The sequence below is a fragment of the Sus scrofa genome, chromosome 2 (assembly GCF_000003025.6).
Source record: "Sus scrofa isolate TJ Tabasco breed Duroc chromosome 2, Sscrofa11.1, whole genome shotgun sequence".
NCBI lineage: Eukaryota > Metazoa > Chordata > Mammalia > Artiodactyla > Suidae > Sus > Sus scrofa.
This window is the reverse complement of record NC_010444.4, coordinates 24,834,061-24,854,257: the sequence shown is the minus strand read 5'-3', so window position 1 is coordinate 24,854,257 and position 20,197 is coordinate 24,834,061. Positions and strand designations below refer to the sequence as shown.

The 20,197-nt window shown below is 51.9% G+C and overlaps 1 protein-coding gene and 1 long non-coding RNA gene across 3 annotated transcripts in view; one reads left to right on the top strand and one right to left on the bottom strand.

Annotated features, from left to right (window-relative positions):
• LOC102163604 lies at positions 532-17,003 on the top strand. 2 transcript variants are annotated; one of them, XR_002341511.1, is made up of 7 exons: positions 532-707; positions 10,692-10,747; positions 11,120-11,368; positions 12,906-12,981; positions 13,470-13,614; positions 14,341-15,130; positions 16,574-17,003. It is a non-coding gene; the product is annotated as an uncharacterized LOC102163604 (long non-coding RNA). The 2 variants fall into 2 exon arrangements; XR_002341510.1 differs by lacking the exon at positions 16,574-17,003 and having other exon boundaries at positions 14,942-15,183.
• The window catches only part of COMMD9 (COMM domain containing 9), a 19,616-nt gene continuing 14,840 nt past the window's right edge, over positions 15,422-20,197 (bottom strand). The window contains 5 exon segments of the mRNA XM_013990158.2: positions 15,422-16,161; positions 18,208-18,311; positions 19,378-19,412; positions 19,983-20,064; positions 20,067-20,121. Of these exon segments, the coding sequence (XP_013845612.2) occupies positions 16,021-16,161; positions 18,208-18,311; positions 19,378-19,412; positions 19,983-20,064; positions 20,067-20,121 (417 nt within the window). The 3' untranslated portion in view covers positions 15,422-16,020.

The window sequence follows — 20,197 nt, the reverse complement described above, 5'->3', positions numbered from 1 at the left end:
CCAGTGCAGGGATGAGACATACAGGCACAGGGTTCCCACATACCCACAGGTCTTCCGATAGACATTTTTGGGGGGTTTCTGTGCCCAGTTCTTGCCGTCTGAGTCCTGTCTTCACTCCCTAGAGCTCTGAGGACTTGGATAATGTTACTTCCCCACGCTAAGCCTCAGGTTCCTAACGTGTGAAACAGGAATAATGACAACCAGCAGCGACAGGGATGGAGTGGAGGAGGCACAGGTAGTTGTAAGGTCCCCGTAAGGGACCATCAATAAAGAGGGAAATTTATGGGCCTTTGGGAGATCACTGCAAGTTAATAAATTGCTCAAAAAAGCCATCAGAACAAGCAGGCTTGCTTGTCTCGTGGAGGTGCGAAAATTGCCTCAGGTCCTTGAGTGGGGGTGGGATGAGGCCTGCCTTCAGGTTCAGACCAGGGGTAAGAGTTTGAGGACCGCCCTTCAGCTGGTTTGAGTAGACGCCTTAACCGGATACCCAGGAGGAATTACTACTGAAGAAAGAGGAAGAGGCGGGCTTTTCCCAGCCCTGCTCCCCTTGGAGGATAAAACTGTGGCCCACCGGGCCCTCAGGGCGGAGTTCCTTGCCTGTCTGCTTGCATAGAAGTAGATCTATTTCTTGCCTGTCCTCTGTCTCTCTCTGAATTCCTTCTGCACGAAGCATAAAGAACCTGAACCTCAGTAAACCCAGACATCAGGTGAGTGAGTCTAATTTGTTTTGTTTTGTTTTGTTTTGTTTGTCTTTTTGTCTGCTAGGGCCGCACCTGCGGCATATGGAGGTTCCCAGACTAGGGATCGAATCGGAGCTGCAGCCACTGGCCTACACCACAGCCACAGCAACGCCGGATCCGAGCCGCGTCTGGGACCTACACCACAGCTCATGGCAATGCCGGATCCTTAACCCACTGAGCAAGGCCAGGGATCCAACCTGCAACCTCGTGGGTCCTAGTCAGATTCATTAACCACTGAGCCACGACGGGAACTCCATGATTCTAATTTACAACGTGGGTTCAAGTCCAAATCTGGGCTTTGACTGGGTTCGAGTCCCAGCATGTGCGTTCAAGTCCCAATCTGGGTTTAGGCCGTGTTCGAGTCCCGGCACATGGGTTCAAGTCCCCATCTGTGTTCTGGCTAGATTCAGGCCATTAGTGCTGTCAGTTTCAGCACAAAGAGTGGTTGGAACACAGGATGCCTGACAGTAAGTGCTCAATCACAGTGGCTGTCGTTACGGCATCATTTAACATACATCAGAATCGCATAAAAAATTCTCTTGGCTGGGCTGAGGATAAAGCTCATTGGCATTTTGTGGCTGCCTGGGCGCTGCCTTCATGAGCCCTCCAGATAAGCTTCACCTGTCCCGTCTCTGGTTAATCGGGTACACAGCTGGCCTGGGAGCTGCCTGACTAGAGCTGCCTTTGCTCCTGTGTCTGCTGCCATCTGGATGTCAGAGGAAGCACGAGAAGGGGCTGGTTGCTGAGGCAAGAACAGCTGGGGTGGACGGCCTGCACACTCTTGGGGATGCGTGCTTTGGAGCAAGGAACAGGGTAGCATCTCTGGTTACAGCGCCCCTATCAGCCCTCCACCCAGGCATGTGGCAGCATGGGACTTTGCCTCAGTTCTGACAAGTGATGGCTCTGATGGCTGCCTTGTCCAGTTTGGGGAGATCTCAGGGTACAGGTGACCCCAACAGGACAAAGGAGGTCACTGGCTATTTGGGATGGATTTTTTTTTCTTCTGATGCTTCTGACATCAGATGCAGGAAGGCAGGCTTTGAATAGCAATTATGAGCAGGTGGTGGTGTTTTTATTTAGTGAGCTGCAGGCACACTAGGCTCCAGAAGGGCTCACTGCAGGGAAGGCCAGGCAGCACACTCTCAGGGTACGGGGCCCTCAAACTTAAGGTGTATCGTATCAGCTGAAGAGCTCAATGGAAAATAGAGCTCTGATTCAGGAGGTCTGGGGTACTGCCCCCCCAAATTTGCTTTTTTTTTTTTTATTTAGAGCCACACCCACAGCTTATGGAAGATCCCAGGCTGGGGTTGAATCAGAGCTGCATCTGCTGGCCTCCACCACAGCCGCAGCAACACCAGATCCAAGCCGTATTTGCGACCTACACCACAGCTCACGGCAACGCCGGATCCTTAACAGACTGAGCAAGGCCAGGGATCAAACCTGCGTCCTCATGGATACTAGTCAGATTCATAACCCTCTGAGCCACTCCCCAAATTTGCATTTCTAACAAGCTCCCCGGTAATGTTGATGCTGCTGGTTCGGGTACCACACTTTGAAAAGCACTGATGCTAGTGGATATGGGTTCTGGGGTCAGGCTGCCTGGCTTTGAGTTGAAACCAACTCAACTGCTTACTTGGCTGTGGGACCTTTGATGACTGTCTGAGAATCAGTTTTCTCATCTATAGAATTAGTAAGTAGGGATGCTAATGGTAGTGTTTGCCTCAGGTGTTTCTCGTGAGAGTGAAAAAAGTTAGGCATATAAAGCACTGCCCGAAGTAAGGAAGCACTTAATAGGTATTAGCTATTATGATCCGTAACATTTAAACATTTTCCAACGAGTTATTACTACATGGATGCTTTTATAAATGAAGATGAGTAAGAAAAGATCCCTGTGTATTTATGCGTATACAGAATATTTGCATATGGTTTCAAGTGGCTCACTGACCATCCCCCCCCCAAGCTCATCCTTCTTACTGTCTCTTTAGTAGATTGTGATAGAATGGTACTTCTGAGCCTCCACTATGTTGCTCGAAGTATGCCTGGTAATTTACACTAAGTTACTTCATTCCATCCCCACAATCTCTTCCTATTTTACAGACAAAATAATTGTGGCTCAGAAAACAGCCAAGAGAGTGTTGGGAGTCAGGACTTGGGCTCAGACCCATCAGACCCTACATCGCACTGCCCCTATTCACTTCCCGGGAACTAGTCTATCACCCATTTATCTAGGAGGCATTTAGCGCTAACTAAGGGCTGGGACATGCCGAGGAGAGATAAATGCTGCCTTCTGACCACAAAGACTTGTATCTCAGTGAGGGATCTAGAGGACCTTATACATATGCAAACAGGATGTGATCACAGGCCAAATCCTGAGTGTGGCAGAGAGGTGAAGCGGTTCATCAGATGGTCCTTTGCTTTTCACATTTCCCAGCCGCGGTTGAAGGTATCTCGGGACCATGTGACTGGGTTCCAGCCCATGAGTGCGGGTGAGAGTGACAAGTTATTTCCAGGCTTGGCCCTCATACAAGTGTCGTGTGATCACTCCTTTCTTCTCGTCCTTGGCAGCAGCGATTTCAGAAGCCACGTGTTCCAGGTGGCATAACTTAGGATGGGGAAGGACCACTCAGCTGGTATTGGAGGGAGATGGGAGGGAAAGATAAACTTCTATGGGTTAAAGCCACTGAGACTGGCTACTGCCATGTGGGTAGCCTCCCCTGACCGGCCCCATGGCATAACCACTGTTACATAGTGAGAAGTTCTTGGAAGATGAGTGAGTCCCGGGACATTCAGGTGTTAAATCCACTGAAGGTCCCAAACTCTAAACCTAGGAAGTCAAAATATTTAGGGAAGAGCCCCGGGAGTCTTTATTTGTAATAAGGTGATATTGAGGACTGGCTGGGTTTGGAAACCTGGCTTTGTGTTCTGCTCCACATTTCCCAGAAAATTTCTCACAACAGAGACACTATCACGTGACCCTCTAGAAGGCAAGTTGTGGGAGATGGGGGCGGCCCAGAGGGCTAAGGATCTGGCCTTGTCCCTGCAGTGGCACGAGTTCAATCCCTGGCCCTGGACTTCTGCATGCCGCAGGCACAGCCACAAACAAATTTTAAAACATAAATTAAAAAACCAAAAAACAATTCCAAGACAGAGCTGGTGTTAAATGTCACATTCCTTCCAGGACGACCCCCCAGACTCTCCAGCTCAGTGGACAGTGTGATCACACAGGGGCAAGCCTGACCCTGACTGTGTCTGTGATGCTGTGAGTCTCCAAGCCCCTGGCACGTGCCTCGGCTGACTTGTCTCTGGAGCCCTGTCCCCTTGCCTCCACGCTCTCTCCAGCTCCCTTCTCTGGTTCCCTGTGTTCAGTTCAGACAAGCTCAGGGATTCCTGTGCAGATCTCGCCTTTGATGGCTGAGCTGCAAGGGAGGCGGGGCTGGGCTGAGGGTCCTGGAGGAGGTGGACGGAGTGGGGCGGGGGCAGGCAGGTAGAAGAAATCAAAGGGCTTTACATCAAAGGCGAGAGGAACCGGTTAGCCGAGGATTCTCCATCCTCTGAGACCCGATCTGCGCTCCGATTCGTGAATCTTAGTTAAGTTTCAGAAACTAAGGGACTGCTGGACCTTCTGCCTAACGAATGTGTTTACTGAAAAGATTCAGGGATGTAACTAAGATACAGCTCCCAGGGAGCTCTGCAGGGAAGAGAGTTCAAGTTCTAGAAGGCAGGACACAGCCGTGAGGATGTCAAGGTTCAGGCTCTCTGACAACACAAACAGGTCATTCAGCAAATGTGATCCAGCACAATGAGGATGCTGTGCCAGGGGCCTGGGGGCTGCCATGGTTGGGCTGTGGAGGCGGCCTCTCTGAGCAGTTCATGTTTGGGGGGAAGCACTGGGCAGCCATGCGGATCTAGGGGGAGAGCATTCTGGGGAGAGGGGAGAGCTGGTGCAAAGGGCCTAATGCAAAAAAAAAAAAAAAAGTTTCACGTGGTCGAGGAAGATCTGGGAGGCCAGCAGGGCTGGGGCAGAGTGAGCACAGGACATGGAGCCCTCCGCAGGGGCCAGGGCCTCGAGGCTAGGACAAAGGCTGCCGATGTTAAGAAGAGCCCCGAGCCCCCCGTAGCAGGTGGAAGTACAGAAGTGATGACCCCTGATGGGCTTAAGTGGTCACTTGGCTCCTGGGTAAAGAATGGGTTTCCAGGGCAACGGTAGAAGCAGGGAGACCCGTTTGGGGACGTCAGGAATCCCTATGAGAGGTGCTCTTCTCCCGAATTAGCAAATTAGCGTTGACAAATGGGACTGAAGGGTGCGAGCAGGGCGGAGCCGTATTGTGATTATGGGACCCAAGGAACTTGGCGTGTGCTACACGTGGGGTGAGGCTGAGGATGAGTCACTTCGGTTTTGAGGCTTGGGGCAGAGTCCAGGGCGCTGTCCATCTGCACAGGGTCTGCCTCTGGATGGTTGTTCTCCACCCCGCAAGCTAAGCAAGCAGTTGGAGCCCCAGAGCCACACGGAGAGATGTTTCTTAAGACTCCTGGGCATGGACCACAAAGGCCCCCAGAACTGATGATGGCACAGGGCGGGGCTCTGAGGAAAGGGGGCTGGTCTCTGCCAGTCCTGCCCCATCCAGAAAAGAAAAGGGTTGCAGTGTTCCTGGCTCCAGCCCCGCCCCAGCATCCTGGGGCTCAGCAGGAGGGTTGGGTGGCCTTGGTTCTAGACAAGCACCCCTCTCATCAGAGCAGAGACTGGAAGCAAGAAGCTTTGGGCGGTTTGGAAAAGGGAAGTGCCTCGCATCAGGCCAGGACATGCATGTCATGGGAACCAGAGTTCTGGCCCCCGGCAGCCCTGGCCCTGGGTTATCCATGCAGCTTTAGCTCCTGGTCTGGATGGAGCACAGAGATGCCCATGGGACCTAATCACCTGCATCAAAGGGCAGAGGAGCCCGGTACCCAGAGGATGCCTGAAGGAAGTGCAAGTCACCTGGGAACAGCTTCCTTGCCAACCTTCCCTTCTTACCACCTGCCACCAGTGGGTCAGGCTCCCCCTCCTGCAGGCGGGAGAAGCAGGGGACCGCTGAGGACCACATGCAGTTAGAGCATCCCTGGGGACCGTGGTACTGGAGGCGAGAAGGAGAAGGGTCTCTGTGATGGACACCGTCCCCCTGAGACTTGGTTTCCCCTGGGGCAGCAGGCCCCAAACTAAACCCTCCTCTCCAGACACACACCCCTTCACTCACTCACTCAACCAATGATACTTGAGATGCCAGCTGGCAGGAGAGCTGAGTGGCCGCTGGACCAGTTTCGTGAGGACCTTCAGACAGAGGCTTTCGAGAAAGCCACAGACATCTCAACATAAGGCACGGGCTTGAAGCCTCCCCAGAGCCAGAGACGCTCTCCACAAAGCCAGCAGCATTTCCTGCCCACCCCCCTTCCTCCCGGCCCCAATCTTCCCTCTGCTGCCTGGAATAACCACGTCCTGCTGCCAGGAGCTGTAGCCCTCTGACATGGGCCCCTCCCCAACCCCCAGCTTTCTTCTTTGGTTCTGTCCTCTGTTCCCAACTGCCCTGAATGTCACAAGGTCCCTCTGAACTCGAGTCCATCTGGAGCAGCTCCCTCCCCAGCAGGACAGCCTGGCGTTCCCAGCCTCAGGGGGCCAGTAGCCCCCACCTTCCCCACCCACGTCTTCTCCTTGATTTTGATTCTGTTCCCCCTGCCCTGGAAAAAGGCTTCTTCGCATTGTAAATTCCTGTGCCTTAGTTTTTCCAGAAATGGAAAACCAGAGCTCGCTGGTGGCCTAGTGATTAAGGATCTAGCATTGTCACTACTATGGCTCGGGTTCGACCCCTGGCCAGGGAAATTCTGCATGTAGTGGTTGCGGCTCCCCGTCCCCCCCACCCCAAAGAAATGGGACCAGAAGACACTTAGCTGTGTGAGCTCCAGTGAGTTATTTCACGTCTCTGAGCCTCTGTTTCCTGACCTGAGGATGGCTTAGGGCACATGACGGCCAGAGGCTTTATGTGACAAAGTCGAAGTGGGTCCCACTGTCGGCAGATCCATCCCACTGGGTTGATGAGAAACACAAACAGGTTTCTGAGTCTGCTAAGGAAAAGCTCACGCCGTTCAGAAGGGCTGTGTCGGTGGAGAAACACCTAGAAAGTGCCAGCTCTTTCTCGAAACTCCACTCCCCCCCACCCCCACACTGCAGAGGTCAGGGCTGAGGCCAGAGGCCCCACCCAGAACTGTAGGAAATGCTTTCTGCAGGCACCTGGCAGCCGCCTGGTGCTGAGCTTAGAGGCTGGAGCAGAGCCATTTTGCAAGGAGCCGGCAGAGATGAGTTTAATTTGCCAGATAAATGTGTCAGGGTGGGGAGCAGAACGAAGCTGGGCTGGAAGGACACCTTCACCAGCGACCTGAAGTCTCGGTCAAGGTCTCTAACGTGGGGTGTCCCTCACAGGGACCACGCCCCCTGGGGGCTTGTTTGCAGTCTCGCTGCCTCTTAGTTGTGACATGAGTGGGACAGGCTCTCTGGTCCCCATGTACGTGCTTTCACTCAACTTCATCACCCAAAATGCAGGGCGATGCCAAATACCATGTAAGCAGGCGCCGGAGATGGTGAGGGAAGAAGGTGGGCGTGGCCCCTGCTCTCCGATGGGCCGTGGGCGTGGGACACCCGCATCTCTCCCCAGCCACCGGAGGCGCTGAGAGCTGTCCCTGCTGATCTCAAGCTGCTCCCCTGGCTTCTGTGTCCAGAGCTTGATGCTCGTTATTGTTTTAAAAAGAAAAAATTAGACATCACAGAATCGAAGCTCTGCCCAGGATCATATCTACTCCCTGGGGCCAGTGCTCCGTCTGCAATGTGGCACCACTTCTGGTTTAACCCTTTCCATCTTGCCCCCCACAGGGCTGATGAGGAAGCTGGTAAAGGTGAGCTCAAGGCAGGTGGTGGAGAAACTGTAACTCAGAGTTCCCGTTGTGGCTTAGCAGTAAAGAACCGACTAGTATCCCTAAGGACACAGGTTCGATCCCTGGCCTCGCTCAGTGGGTTAAGGATCTGGTGTTTCCGTGAGCTGCGGTGTAGGTTGCAGATGTGGCTCAGATCTGGTGTTGCTGTGGCTGTGGTGTAGGCTAGCAGATACAGCTCCAATTTGACCCCTAGCCTGGGAACCTCCATGTGCTGCAGGTGCAGCCCTAAAGAGAGACAGACAGAAAGAAAGGGAGAGTGAGAGGAGGGAAGGGAGGAGAGAGGAAAAGAAACTGCCACGGGACATGGAGTGGCACCTATACTGAGGACGACGAGGAAGCACAGACTGTCTAAACAAGGCAATAACACGATGCATCTCCCATGGATTTATTATGTTCATTTAGCAAATATTTCCTGAGCACATCCATTGTGTAGACCTGTGCTGGTTCTGGGGATATAGGTCGAGCAACACAGACAAGCTTCTCCCCCTCATGGTACTTTCTAGTGGGGAGACAAACAATGACTCATTAAATAGATAAGTGTTCACATAAATTCATAAAGAAGAGTTGATATCGGGGAGTGGGAAGGAGACAAATGGGATTCTGCAACTGAGAAGAAAAGGAGGAATCTTCTTTAGAGAGGATGGCCTGAGAAAATCTAAGGAAGTGGCTTTCTTGCTGAGCCCTAAAAATGAGAAGGAGGCAATCATGTGAAAACTAGGGGAAAGAGTGCTGCGTGGGGATGGGGAGTGGAAGGGGGTGAGGAAGCAGTGTGTGCAAAGGCCCTGTGGCAGGAAAGAGCTTAGAGGACCCCTGGACCTGACGGTTGGTGTGATGAGGCACATGAAGGATTGGGAGGCAAATGACAGATGTCACTGTGCTGAGAGGCTACTGAGAAGTGACAGTGCGGAGATGAAGAGGGTGAGCCCATGCAAATGTATTTCAGACCCAACAGGACTTGCTAGTGGGTTGAAGCGGTGGGGGTGGGGCAGCGAGGTCTACACATTTGTGGTTGCAGCTGGAATTTACTGAGATGGAAGCCTGGGAAAAGAACACCAGGCCAGATTTACTGTCTGGGATGCATTGTGACGGCTGGTTTAGAGGAAGGCAAGCCCAGGGCAGTGGAGCCCAACTCGGAGCTAATGATGACAGGCCCTAGGCCAGTGACAGTGGGGATGGTCACACAGGTCCCTGCTCAACAGGCAGACAAAGGCAAGAGCCTTCTGCCTCCCCAGGTGCTGGGCACTTCTGTCTGCCAGGTGGCCGAGCGGGCCAGTCCAAGGGAGCAGTTCTTTTTGGAGGACGTTGAAGTGAAACTGCAGATGGAGAGGAGGGAAGGTGAGTGATGTGGAAAACGGGGTCACAAGAGAGCCCAGGCAGAGGCCGCAGAAATGTGCCATCTCCTGCAGTCGGCGGTGCGCCATGGAAGCGGGCGCACGGGACCCGCAGCATCTGCCAGGGACAAGGCCGACCCAAAACAGATGGCTGGACAGCCACGCCCAGGGCCCTGGCTGCCCAAAAGGTGCATGGTGGAAAAGCAGGGTGACCTTCCTGCAAGGTTAAGACGGAGAGAGGTCATGGCCAGAGCCGGCTCAGGGATTTCTGCCCTCAGTGCGGCCATCACTTCCCCTAGGCCTGGGTCCCGGGTTGCGTGGCTGAGATGAGTTCTCTTCTCCTTGGCCTCACTGTCCTCCAGCACTGTCCCTTCCAGCCTCAAAGACCAGCCAAGGCAGCAGGGAGGGGGGCTAGCCTGGCAGGTGGGGAGGAGAAGGTGGAGACCCTGACAGGCAGAAGATGTGGCTGCTGGACACAGGAAGTGTCAGTCAGTCAACCCTGGCCCCTGTCAGGCATTCATTCATTCACTCATTCATTCTTTCACTCATTCGTTCACTCATTCATTCATTCACTCACTCATTTGTTCATCATTTGTTCATTCACTCACTCATTTGTTCATTCACTCATTTGTTCATTTGTTCATTCATTCATTCACTCATTAGTTCATTCATTCGTTCATTCACTCATTCATTTGTTCATTTGTTCATTCATTCATTCACTCATTAGTTCATTCATTCGTTCACTCTTTCATTCGTTCATTCACTCGTTCATTTGCTCATTTGCTCATTAATTTGTTCATTCACTCATTCGTTCATTCACTCATTTGTTCACTCATTCGTTGGTTCACTCATTTGTTCATTCACTCATTAATTCTTTCACTCATTCCTTCAGTCACTCATTCGTTCAGTCACTCATTCATTTAGTCATTCGCTAAGTCAGTCACTCATTCATTCATGGCTCCACTCATTCAGTGCACACAGAGCATCTACCGTGACAGACAGTGTCCCAGGTGAAGGGCACCCAGTCTCTGTCCTTGAGAAAAGGTGGATCAAGGCCTGGACAGTGCTGGCCACCACGCCCTCTCGGCCAGTTCCTCCTCACCCAGTACCCACTCCCTCCAGCCCCTGGACCTCACGGTGTTTATTCTGATTGAAGCCCATTTCCTTAATCTTGTTTTATGACACTGACATGTAGGGAGAAATCAGATTATAAAGAACACTGAATGACATTTTTTCTGAGTGCGGCCTTTATGCTGAGAGCATGGAAAGTCTTTAAGTATTTTAGGCGAGGGATGGCATTCGATTCCCATTTAGAAAACACCTGCCTGCAAGGCGGAGGCGGGAGGGGGGCTGGGAGGGGAGGGTGGGAGACAGGAGGTGGGGAGAGCATTTGGAGCCTGCAGGCCCTGGGATGAGCGACGATGAGATGACAGGGCCCCTTGCCACCCCCACCTCACCCGGCACATCCACCTGCTCCCAGAAAAGAACGGAGGAGTCTTCCGACCAGGGAAGGCTGTGCCCCAGCAGAGGCAGCTCTCTGCTCCTGTTTGAAGTTTAACCGTCATTGATTGGGCAGCTTCCATTTCTCAGACACCTTCATGTATAATTAATCCCCTCCAATCGGCGTTGTCAGGAAAAATTAAACTTAATCTCTTTTTTTCAGAGTTGAAGAGACTGAGACTTGACTCTGGCTCCTTACCTGACCCAAGGGTTTAGCTAGTAAGTATGCAGTACAAGACCCTGTGGGCTCTACCAGGATAAAGCCTTATTTGGAAGAGACTCAGGTGCCGGACCCCAGGGTGGGATTTCTGGCACCCACCAGCCTGTGGGGGAAGCGTTGCAGAGGCAGTGGGTGCTTCCCAACCTGGGCCCATGGAACAGCCTTGAATGGGTTCCTTGGGCAGGCCTGCCCTGAACCTTCTCCCTCCTCTTTTGCTGCTTTGGGCCTGTGGGGGAGAGTTATGAAGGGGAGGGGGCCTGGGTCTGGGGGCTTTCTCTGCAGGAAGCTTCTCCCCTTGCCAGGTTTCTAGGAGAGGCTTGCCAGCTACCCCACCTTCCCCCCTCTTTCCCGGTCTTTGTTTCCCGTTCCAGCCCCAGTGGCCATAAGGAGAGCAACTGCGCCATCTGCTGGCCATCCTGGGCAAGCTCCGGCCGCGCCCCGGTGAGGAGTGGGTGGGAGGAAATTTCCCTGCGGAAGCGGCTTTGGGGCCTAAGAAGAATCTTGAGTCAAGAAAGGGGCTATAACAAGTGACAAGCTCTTCCACAGGGATAACCCAAGGGACAGAGCCCCATTTCAGCTGGTGGCAGGAAACTGTGCCAGTAGGAGCTCCGTGCACTCAGGTAAGGGGGATACAGCGATGAACAGTTCCGGGGGGGCGGGGGGAGGATGTGCCAAGGGGAGAGGCAAATACATAGGCAATTAAAATGCAGTGCGGTGACATGAACAGTGGGGGAAATGCAGGCAGACAAGACAGGTGATTAAGTTGACTTGCTCCAGGTCCCTGTTAGGTGCTGCTTCTGAATTCAGAGGGCGGAATACGAATTAAGCCAGGATAAAGGAAGGCATTTGGGAGAGAGGGTGCAGCCAGGCCTGGAAGTTTGTGCTGTCATCCTGCTCGGGCCCAGTGCTAGTCTCTCTTTTTCTGCCCCCTTGGGCACTTGGAGGGAATCCAGCACCGCTTCACTTGGAAATGCTGGCCCCTGCGTTAGTGGCAGCAGCTCAGAGGGCCACCCTCTGCCCTTCGCCATCACCCTGGCGAGATTCCCTCCTTCCCACACCCCTTCCTATCCGTTCCTCCTTCTGCGCAGGCAAGACTAGTGTGGTGGGGAGACTGCGGGGTGGCGCCCCTGCGGCCGCAGACCTGAAGTCAGTCACGGCCAGAAAGCACCGTGGCGAGAATGGAGAATGGTGCCAGTTGGTGCATGAGGGCCCAGCACCGGCAGATCCCTCTGCAGGTGTTAGCGTCAAGTGATCCGGGTTGAAAGGGACGCTGCTCAGGGAGACTTAGGAAGATCACTTTAAAATCAATGTTAATTCCGCTAGTCTGCCACTCTGACCAATTTGAAATATTTCAGCCATCATTTACTAATACCAGTCAGATCCTGGGTCTGTGGAAGGCGGGGCACAAATGAACACTTACTGGGGCGCCCACTGCGTGGAGTAGGAACTTTATCAGAGTTCCTGAAATCCTAACCAGGGGCCATCTCCTGAGCCAGTGGGTGTTTATTATACTGACCCCAGAGTCCTCTGATGTCCCTTAGCATCTCTCAATTCATTTATGGTGCAACTTGTTGGGACAGGATTGTGTTTCACTGTGTGCTATGCATCTTAGGTCACATGACTAGTCCAACATTGACACCAAAGCCAAGAAAGTCCTATTCTTCAGCCAAGGGGTCTACTTCCTAGCTTGCTATAAATCTAGGAGAGGCATTACCTAAGTGGTTATCTCCACTTGCAGGTGAGGTGTAAAAGCCCATCAGAGTCTTTCCCAAGAGCCCAGGTCTAACAGAAACTCAGCTTCCTGACTTACCTTAGCTCATGACATTTCCTCAAATAAAGAATGGTTCTTTGGAGTTCCCAATATGGCTCAGTGGTTAAGAATCCAACCAATATCCATGAGGATGTGGGTTCAATCCCTGGCCTCACTCAGCGAGTTAAGGATCCCTGCCCTAAGCTGCATGTAGGTCACCGATGCAGCCCAGATCTAGCATTGCAGTGGCTGTGCCTAGGCTGGCAGCTGCAGCTCCAATTCCAACCCTAGCCTGGGAACTTCTTAGGGCTGCACCTGCAAAAAAAAAAAAAAAAAAAGGTTCTCCCTCCTTGGTATCAACCAGGAAATACTACTAAGAAATCTCCTTTTCTTTCTTCCTTAAGTAGTTATAAAAAGGGCAGAACCACAGAAATATGAACACTGAAGGAAGAAGGAAGTTGTGCAAAGGTCAACATCATGCAGGTGAGAAAATGTTTAGGAACTGCCAAATGCAAGTCATGGAAGTCAGCAGTTACGGGAGCAAAATAATTCTTGTAAAAGTCCAACCACTGGCAAACTTTCAAAATGACAGGTAGCCAGTGTCTTCTAGATGAAAATATTTCTTATATGTCGTAAAAACTCTCACTTCTGATAACATCTCAGTTTATGGAACAAAATAATGAAGAGCCTTCTGAACCACACTGGACTCACTTCCTGAAAAATCTGTCAGCACCAGACCACAGAGCTTGACAAATGACTATGACACACAGTGCCCACTATGTTTGGAGAACTGGTGTGTGTGGGAAAGACCCAAATATCGGTTCCTCCTGTCACTGCCTTTGGACCTGAAAAGCACCGGAAGAGGGAAGTGGGAAGGCAGGACTGGTGGGGGGGGGGGGGGCTAAACGTCGCCAGATGCAGGGGAAAATGTGGCTTCTGTGAAGAACCCGTTTTCTTTTTCCAAAACCAAGGCAGGAATGGAGAGCACAGGCCTCTGAGTTGGGAACGGCCAGACGGGAGTGCTCGCTCGGCCCTGGCCCTCCCTCCTCCTCAGGATCGGGCGCGGACCCCAGGGGACGAGGCTCCACGGACGTCCTCGGCTACGGGGAACAGGCGGTAAGCTCTCCACGAAAATGTTTCCCCCCTTTCTCGTGCCACACTGGTGATGAGGGTTATTGTGAGAAAAGGTGGCGAGACGGCACGTGTGCTGTTTCCGTCCTTTGTTTATACGTATAAACCAGTTTAGGCAAAAAGGAGTCTTTGGTTCAGATGTCAGGGGACAGCAGTTATCAGGTGCAAATATCCCTTTTCTCGTCCTTCCTGGTACACGGCTTCACTATCGGAGCCGAGAGGCAGGAGGCGGTCTTCACCGCCAATTCCAGCAGAAAACGTCACAGGAAAAGACTCAGACTGGCCCAGTTTAAGTCAGGTGCAGTCCTGGGACAGTCTCTGTGGGACACGAACATCGATCAGGATTGAGCCACGTACGCAGCCCTGTAGGTTGGTAGGTGGACGGTGCTGGGCAACCTCACCACTGAGATCTACCGTAAAGTTATTTCTTTTCCTTCCTTCATCTTTTTAGTTTGGGCCACACCCGCCGCACATGGAGGTTCCCAGGCTAGGGGTAGAATCAGAGCTGCAGCTGCCGGCCTACGCCACAGCCACAGCAAGGTGGGAGCTGAACCAAGTCTGCAACCTCTGCTGCAGCTTGTGGCAATGCTAGATCCTTATCAGCCCATCAAGCAGGGCCGGGGATCGAACCCGCATCTTCACGGGTACTAGTCAAGTTTGCTGCTCCCTAACAGTTATTTCTTGAATGCCCTCTGTATGTCATGAATCCAGATGGTTCTGGCTAAAGGAATGTCCAGCTGTCCAGACACCGGGCTTCCTGCTTCACGCAGTTTCTGATGGATCCCATGGGAAGCCCAGCGTATTGGCACTTGGCGGTCTCTATCTCTGGGTCACAGGGAGTGGAAGGAAAGGAGGAAGATGAATTCATGACAAGGCTGAACTCAACCTGAGCATGAGGCTGAGGGTTCTCGACCTGGTGCCAATGGGCTGGCCTCCAGGGTCCACACACACTAATCCTTGAACATGAAAAATCGAGTGTCCTTTCCTATAGAAAGGATCCACAGCTTCCATCAGTTCCTCAATGGGTGTGGCCCCAGAAGGGTTAAGAAACACCATTTGAACAGAAGGTGGCTCAGCTTCCAGGAGATGGCAGACAAAGAGGAGCTCAGGATTTTTTTTTTCTTGACTTCTCTAGTGTTTCACGGGGGCCGGGTAGAGGGGGGAGCTGGAGGGTGGGGTGGGCAGGAAGAAGATTGCTCATCTCTGCCTCAGTTCCAGTATTTTCCAAACAGAGCTGGAGTCACAGCTCCGTTGTGGTAGAAAAAGCTAGAGAAATCTGGGCCCAAGTCCTAATGAGGCCATTTACTAGCAGGTGACCTCATCTCGATGTGCTGATTTCCTCATCGATAAAGGGACGATAATAACATTCACTGTCACAGGAACCCTGGGACAGTAGATGACACAATGAATGCAGACAGCTTTCTGCTCTCCTTCCATTACTAACCGAAGCTCACATTACTGAGCCCTTCCTGTTGGCCACAGCAGCGCTAAGTGCTTTTAGGTACGTTCTATCATTTCATCTTCACAAAAGCTCTGCAGAGTAGATACTATAATCATTCCCATTTAATTAAAAGAAAGACTGGGAGCGGGCAGGCATTGAGTGCATCCTCTTAACCTGCAGCCCTACCTCCTCCATCCGCCCTCCCACCCCATCTGCACACACATATGCCCCCCCCCCACCAGAGAAGCTGCAAAAACAAAGGGCTCAGAGAGCAGACCTTTAAGAAGGAGGCAGCGCTGGCCTAAGGCAACGACTCAGACTAAGGACAGATGTGGGACCAGAGGCACGAAGTTGTTAGAACCGTTGTTTATTTCCAGTCACTCCCACTTCTTCACCCTGACTGGCTGCCTTACACCCAGGAAGGGCCCTCTGGCTCCATGAAGAAGGGGATCAGCTCCCACGTGAGACTTCCTACGCCGCAGGGTGGCGCAGCCGGGATGAGGGAGCGTGAAGGCTGGGGACCAGGGTGGGACGGCACGCTGCAGCAGGTAAGTTTGAGTGGCCCTGCCCTGCGGGATCTGCCTGGCTTCGCTGATAGAGAAGCAGGCTGGCATCAGCCACCTGACTCCCCAGAGGTCTTCAGAGCTGGAAACGAGCTCCACAATTTGGGCCTGAATTTTCCAATCAGCCAGCCAGAGGCAGCTGACCAAGCAAGGTCCTTCTCCCCGCCATGCTGGGAGTCAGGTACCACACAGGGCCCTGGAGGAGAGCAGCTTATGCTCACCAACTTCGGGAAGAGGGGGAAAAAGTGAGAACATCCATGTAGGGGCCTGGCTGCCTCTGGTCCGACTGTGCCTTCTGGGTGGCAGCCTCCTTTGTCCCCACTGGTGCCTGTGGCGGTGGCTACCATGTGCTGGGAGGTGGGTGCCCAGGAGCAACCGGGCAGTGGCTCACTTGTTGGCCACGGCAGAAAGCTGGTCTCGGATGCGGCCCAGCCCATCCAGCATGGTGTCCAGCGTCTCCTTACTCAGCTCCACGGTGACAGCTGACACAGAGGGCTTGTCCCCACACAGACTGGGGTCTTCCTGGATCTGAAAAGAGAACATTTCCCCAAAGTCAAAGCTGCCTCTTTTTGACCTTCGAGCCCTACCTGGTTCTGGTGACCCTCTGAAGAGGCTCTTTGCTCAGAGCTGCGGACAGTCCCGGCCTGAGGTCACTCGGCAAACAGCAGAGGGAGGGAGCTGCTGTGGGGCTCAGAGCAGGGACTGGAGAAGCCCAGGCTCTCTCACCCTCCGAGTGAGACTATATTACCTGGGTTCACACTGGCACTTCAGGCCATGGGCTCTGGGGGTACATAGGAATCCATCAGGACGCGGGAAAAATATTATCAACCTCTAGTGATATGTATGTATATTTTTTTAAGTAAGCATTTTGCTTAAATATTTTACTAACGGTTAAAAACTTAGTTGTCAGAGGCACCTTTACTTTTTCATTTTCTTACAGGTGTTGAGTTTCCAGGGGTCTGGTGGTCAAGTAAATACAGCATCATGTTATCTAGTTTCAACTAAACAAACCCTAAAAAATGATAGGGGGCTTAAAAAGATTCCTGAAGAGCGCTTTGGAGTGAACACAAGATTGTGTGCATAGAGGAGTGAGGAACGGACACTTCTGCACCTGCTGGTGGGAGCCCCTGATCGCAGGGCACAGAGAGCGCAGACGGCCCCCACGTACTGGATGGGATGCTGGTAAAGTACCCCGAAGGCACAAGGAGGCAACGTCCGATCCGAACGCACGCTCCTGTTGTTACAGCCAAACTCTACCTGTGAGTGTCTAAGGTGACCTCCAGGAATCCCCCGATCATTGTGACTGACTGATTTTTTTTTTTTTTTTTGTCTTTTTGCTTTTTCTAGGGCCGCTCCTGCGGCATATGGAGGTTCCCAGGCTAGGGGTCTAATTGGAGCCGTAGCCGCCGGCCTACGCCAGAGCCACAGCAACACCAGATCCAAGCCATATCTACGACCTACACCACAGCTCATGGCAACGCCAGATCCTTAACCCATTGAGCAAGGCCAGGGATCGAACCCGCAACCTCATGGTTCCTAGTTGGATTCGTTAACCACTGCGCCACGACGGGAACTCCTGATTTTTTTAATAATGATTTTTATTTTTTTCTATTATAGTTTGATTTATTTTTTTTAATGGCTGCACCTACAGCATATGGAAGTTCTGGGCCAGGGATTGGATCCAAGCTGCTGTGGGAAAACTATATCGTTTAACCCACTGCACTGGGCTGGGGATCGAACCTTCTTCTCCGCAGAAACCCCCAAGCCATTTCAGTCGGATTCCTTTTTTTTTTTTTTTTTAAAGGGCTGTACCCATGGCATATGGAAGTTCCCAGGCTAGAGGGTGAATTGGAGCTATAGCTGCCAGCCTACACCACAGCCACAGCTCACAGCAATACTGGATCCTTAACCCACTGAGTGAGGCCAGGGATCGAACCTGCAACCTCAAGGTTACTAGTTGGATTCGTTCCCCCTGCGCCACAATGGGAACTCCATGCAGCCGGATTATTAACCCACCAGGCCACAGTGGGAACTCCTGGAAGTCATTTTTAAAATGCATATTTTGGAGTTCCCTTTGCGGCGCAGTGGTTAACGAATCCGACTAGGAACCATGAGGTTGCGGGTTTGGTCCCTGCCCTTGCTCAGTGGGTTAACGATCCGGCGTTGCCGTGAGCTGTGGTGTAGGTTGCAGACGCGGCTCGGATCCTGCGTTGCTGTGGCTCTGGCGTAGGCCAGTACAGCTCCGATTAGACCCCTAGCCTGGGAACCTCCATATGCCGCGGGAGCGGACCAAAGAAATAGCAAAAAAGACAAAAAAAAAAAAAAAAAAAAAAAAGCATATTTTGTGTTTATCTTATTTTAAAATTTCTACTTTCAGTATATGTTTTGTTCTGACTGTACTATGTCAATACAGCAGTACACATATACTTTCTAAATAAATACTGCATTTTGGGGGTGCTAAATTTTTTTCCTTTATGGGGTTAGAGAGCCCCAAACTTTGGAGCCTGGGATTTCTGTGGGCGTGCAGGGGTGCCGGGACCCTGGTGCCCCAGTGAGCATGGCGGTGGGACGTACCTTCATCTGGAGCAGGCAGGTGGGCACGGCCAGGCGGCTGATGCTGTCTGAGGAGGTCTTGATGTCCACCCTCCAGTCCAGGTCGACCAGGCGCGGCAGAGAGACTGTGGAAGGGACAGCTCAGCTCAGAGCCCCCTGTCACCAGGCCTCTACTCTACAACAGGCTGCTCTAAGGGCCGTCTGATCCACATGGCAAGCCTCTGAGGGAGACGGACAGATGGGCCCCGAGACCTCCCTCACCATTGCGAGGGCCCTGGCACTTGGCATGTAGCTGGCCTGGGTAGCCCCCCAGGCTTCTGCCTCAACACCCAACCCTCCAGGTGTCAGGACAGTGAGGAAAGAGAGACCCAAGGTGGAGAGGGTGAGGCTGTGGCCTGAGTCTTAGGAAACGTGTGGCTTCCACAACAGTGGAAAGAGCTTTTGTTTGGGAGATAAGCCAACTCGCCTTGAATCCGGCTTCTTCCACCTGTCTAACTTCTGAGCCTCTGTTGGCTCATCTGTAAAACGGGAGGACCTCCGCCTGGCTCGCAGGGCCGTTGGGAGGACCGAGTGAGTTGATGCAGGTGGAGTTCTGCAGCCCTCTGACGGGCTGTGTCAGTCAGTGACTATTTCTCAAACGCCCACCTTTACTCAGTCTTGCACACTAATTTCAATTATGGTTAATTTGTTTTCCAATGGAAATATAGTTAAGTACTTCACTTTCTGCTTTAGACAACTTTTTTTTTTTAACAACATGCCTCTTATTAAGTTTATCATTAAAAAGTGTAATTAAAACAAAAACATAACAAATGCTGTTCGGTTTGGGATTCATTCACCTTTTTTTTTTTTTTTTCTGTCTTTTTGTCTTTTCTCGGGCCACCCCCACGGCACATGGAGGTTCCCAGGCTAGGGGTCCAATCGGAGCTACAGCTGCCAGCCTACGCCAGAGCCACAGCAACACCAGATCCGAGCCACATCTGTGACCTACACCACAGCTGGCGGCAAGGCCAGATCCTTAACCCGCTGAGCGAGGCCAGGGATCGAACCCACAACCTCATGGTTCCTAGTCGGATTGGCTTCTGCTGTGCTACAAAGGTTCATTCACTTTGGATTCTAGTTAAAATCTGGCCACCCAGATTCAAGCTGGGGGATGGGGAGGGAGGAGAAAGAGGCAGGTTTTCTCATACTCACTCTGATTTGCTTGGGCTTCAGCTCTCCAAGTAGACCTGTTTGAGAAGGAAAGATGAAAGAAATATAACAGCCGACTTGATAATAAAAGCCAAAGCCTCAACATCACCAGTAACTAGTAAGGAAATGATTACACACAATGCGGGCAGAGTTTCCACAACAAATTGTTCCCTGAAGTGAAAACTGCCAATAGCCTAAATGTCCAATGCTAAGGAATTTCTTAATTAAATTATACATAATTTCTTTGCACAATGGAATATATTTAGCCATTAAAAATGATATTGAAGGTAAACAGGTATCTATCTAAAATATCATTAATGTCAACACGGTTAACCGAAAACAAGCACGTTACATAAAATGGCAGGATCCCATTGTGGTAAAACCGAAACCAAATTACCAACCCCTTGCTATCTGTGTAGATGGAAAAACATCAACCAGTCCTAAGTTTTCTGCTAAGGAATTAATGCTGCAAAGCCTCAGGGTGTGGGATTATGGTTTTCTTCTTTTTGCTGACCTGTGCTTGCTTTCCAAGAACAAACATTTTTTTCTAGAACAGGAATGAAAAAAACACAAGCATTATAAGAAACCTTCAAGAAGTGAGCACTTACACGTGTTCCAGGATGATTTTTGTCAGCAGGTTTTTGAGGTTCTGGTGGAAATTTTCAGGAAAGAGTGCTAGAATCGCCTCGCAGAGGACAGGTCTCGGAAGACTGCCACCCTGGTGAGGCGGTGCAGAGCCTGGAGCAGCTGCAGGAGAGACGGGGAGCCATGGGGAGTGACGAGCAGGGGGCAGGGGAAGGGGGGCCTGTCACACACTGGCACC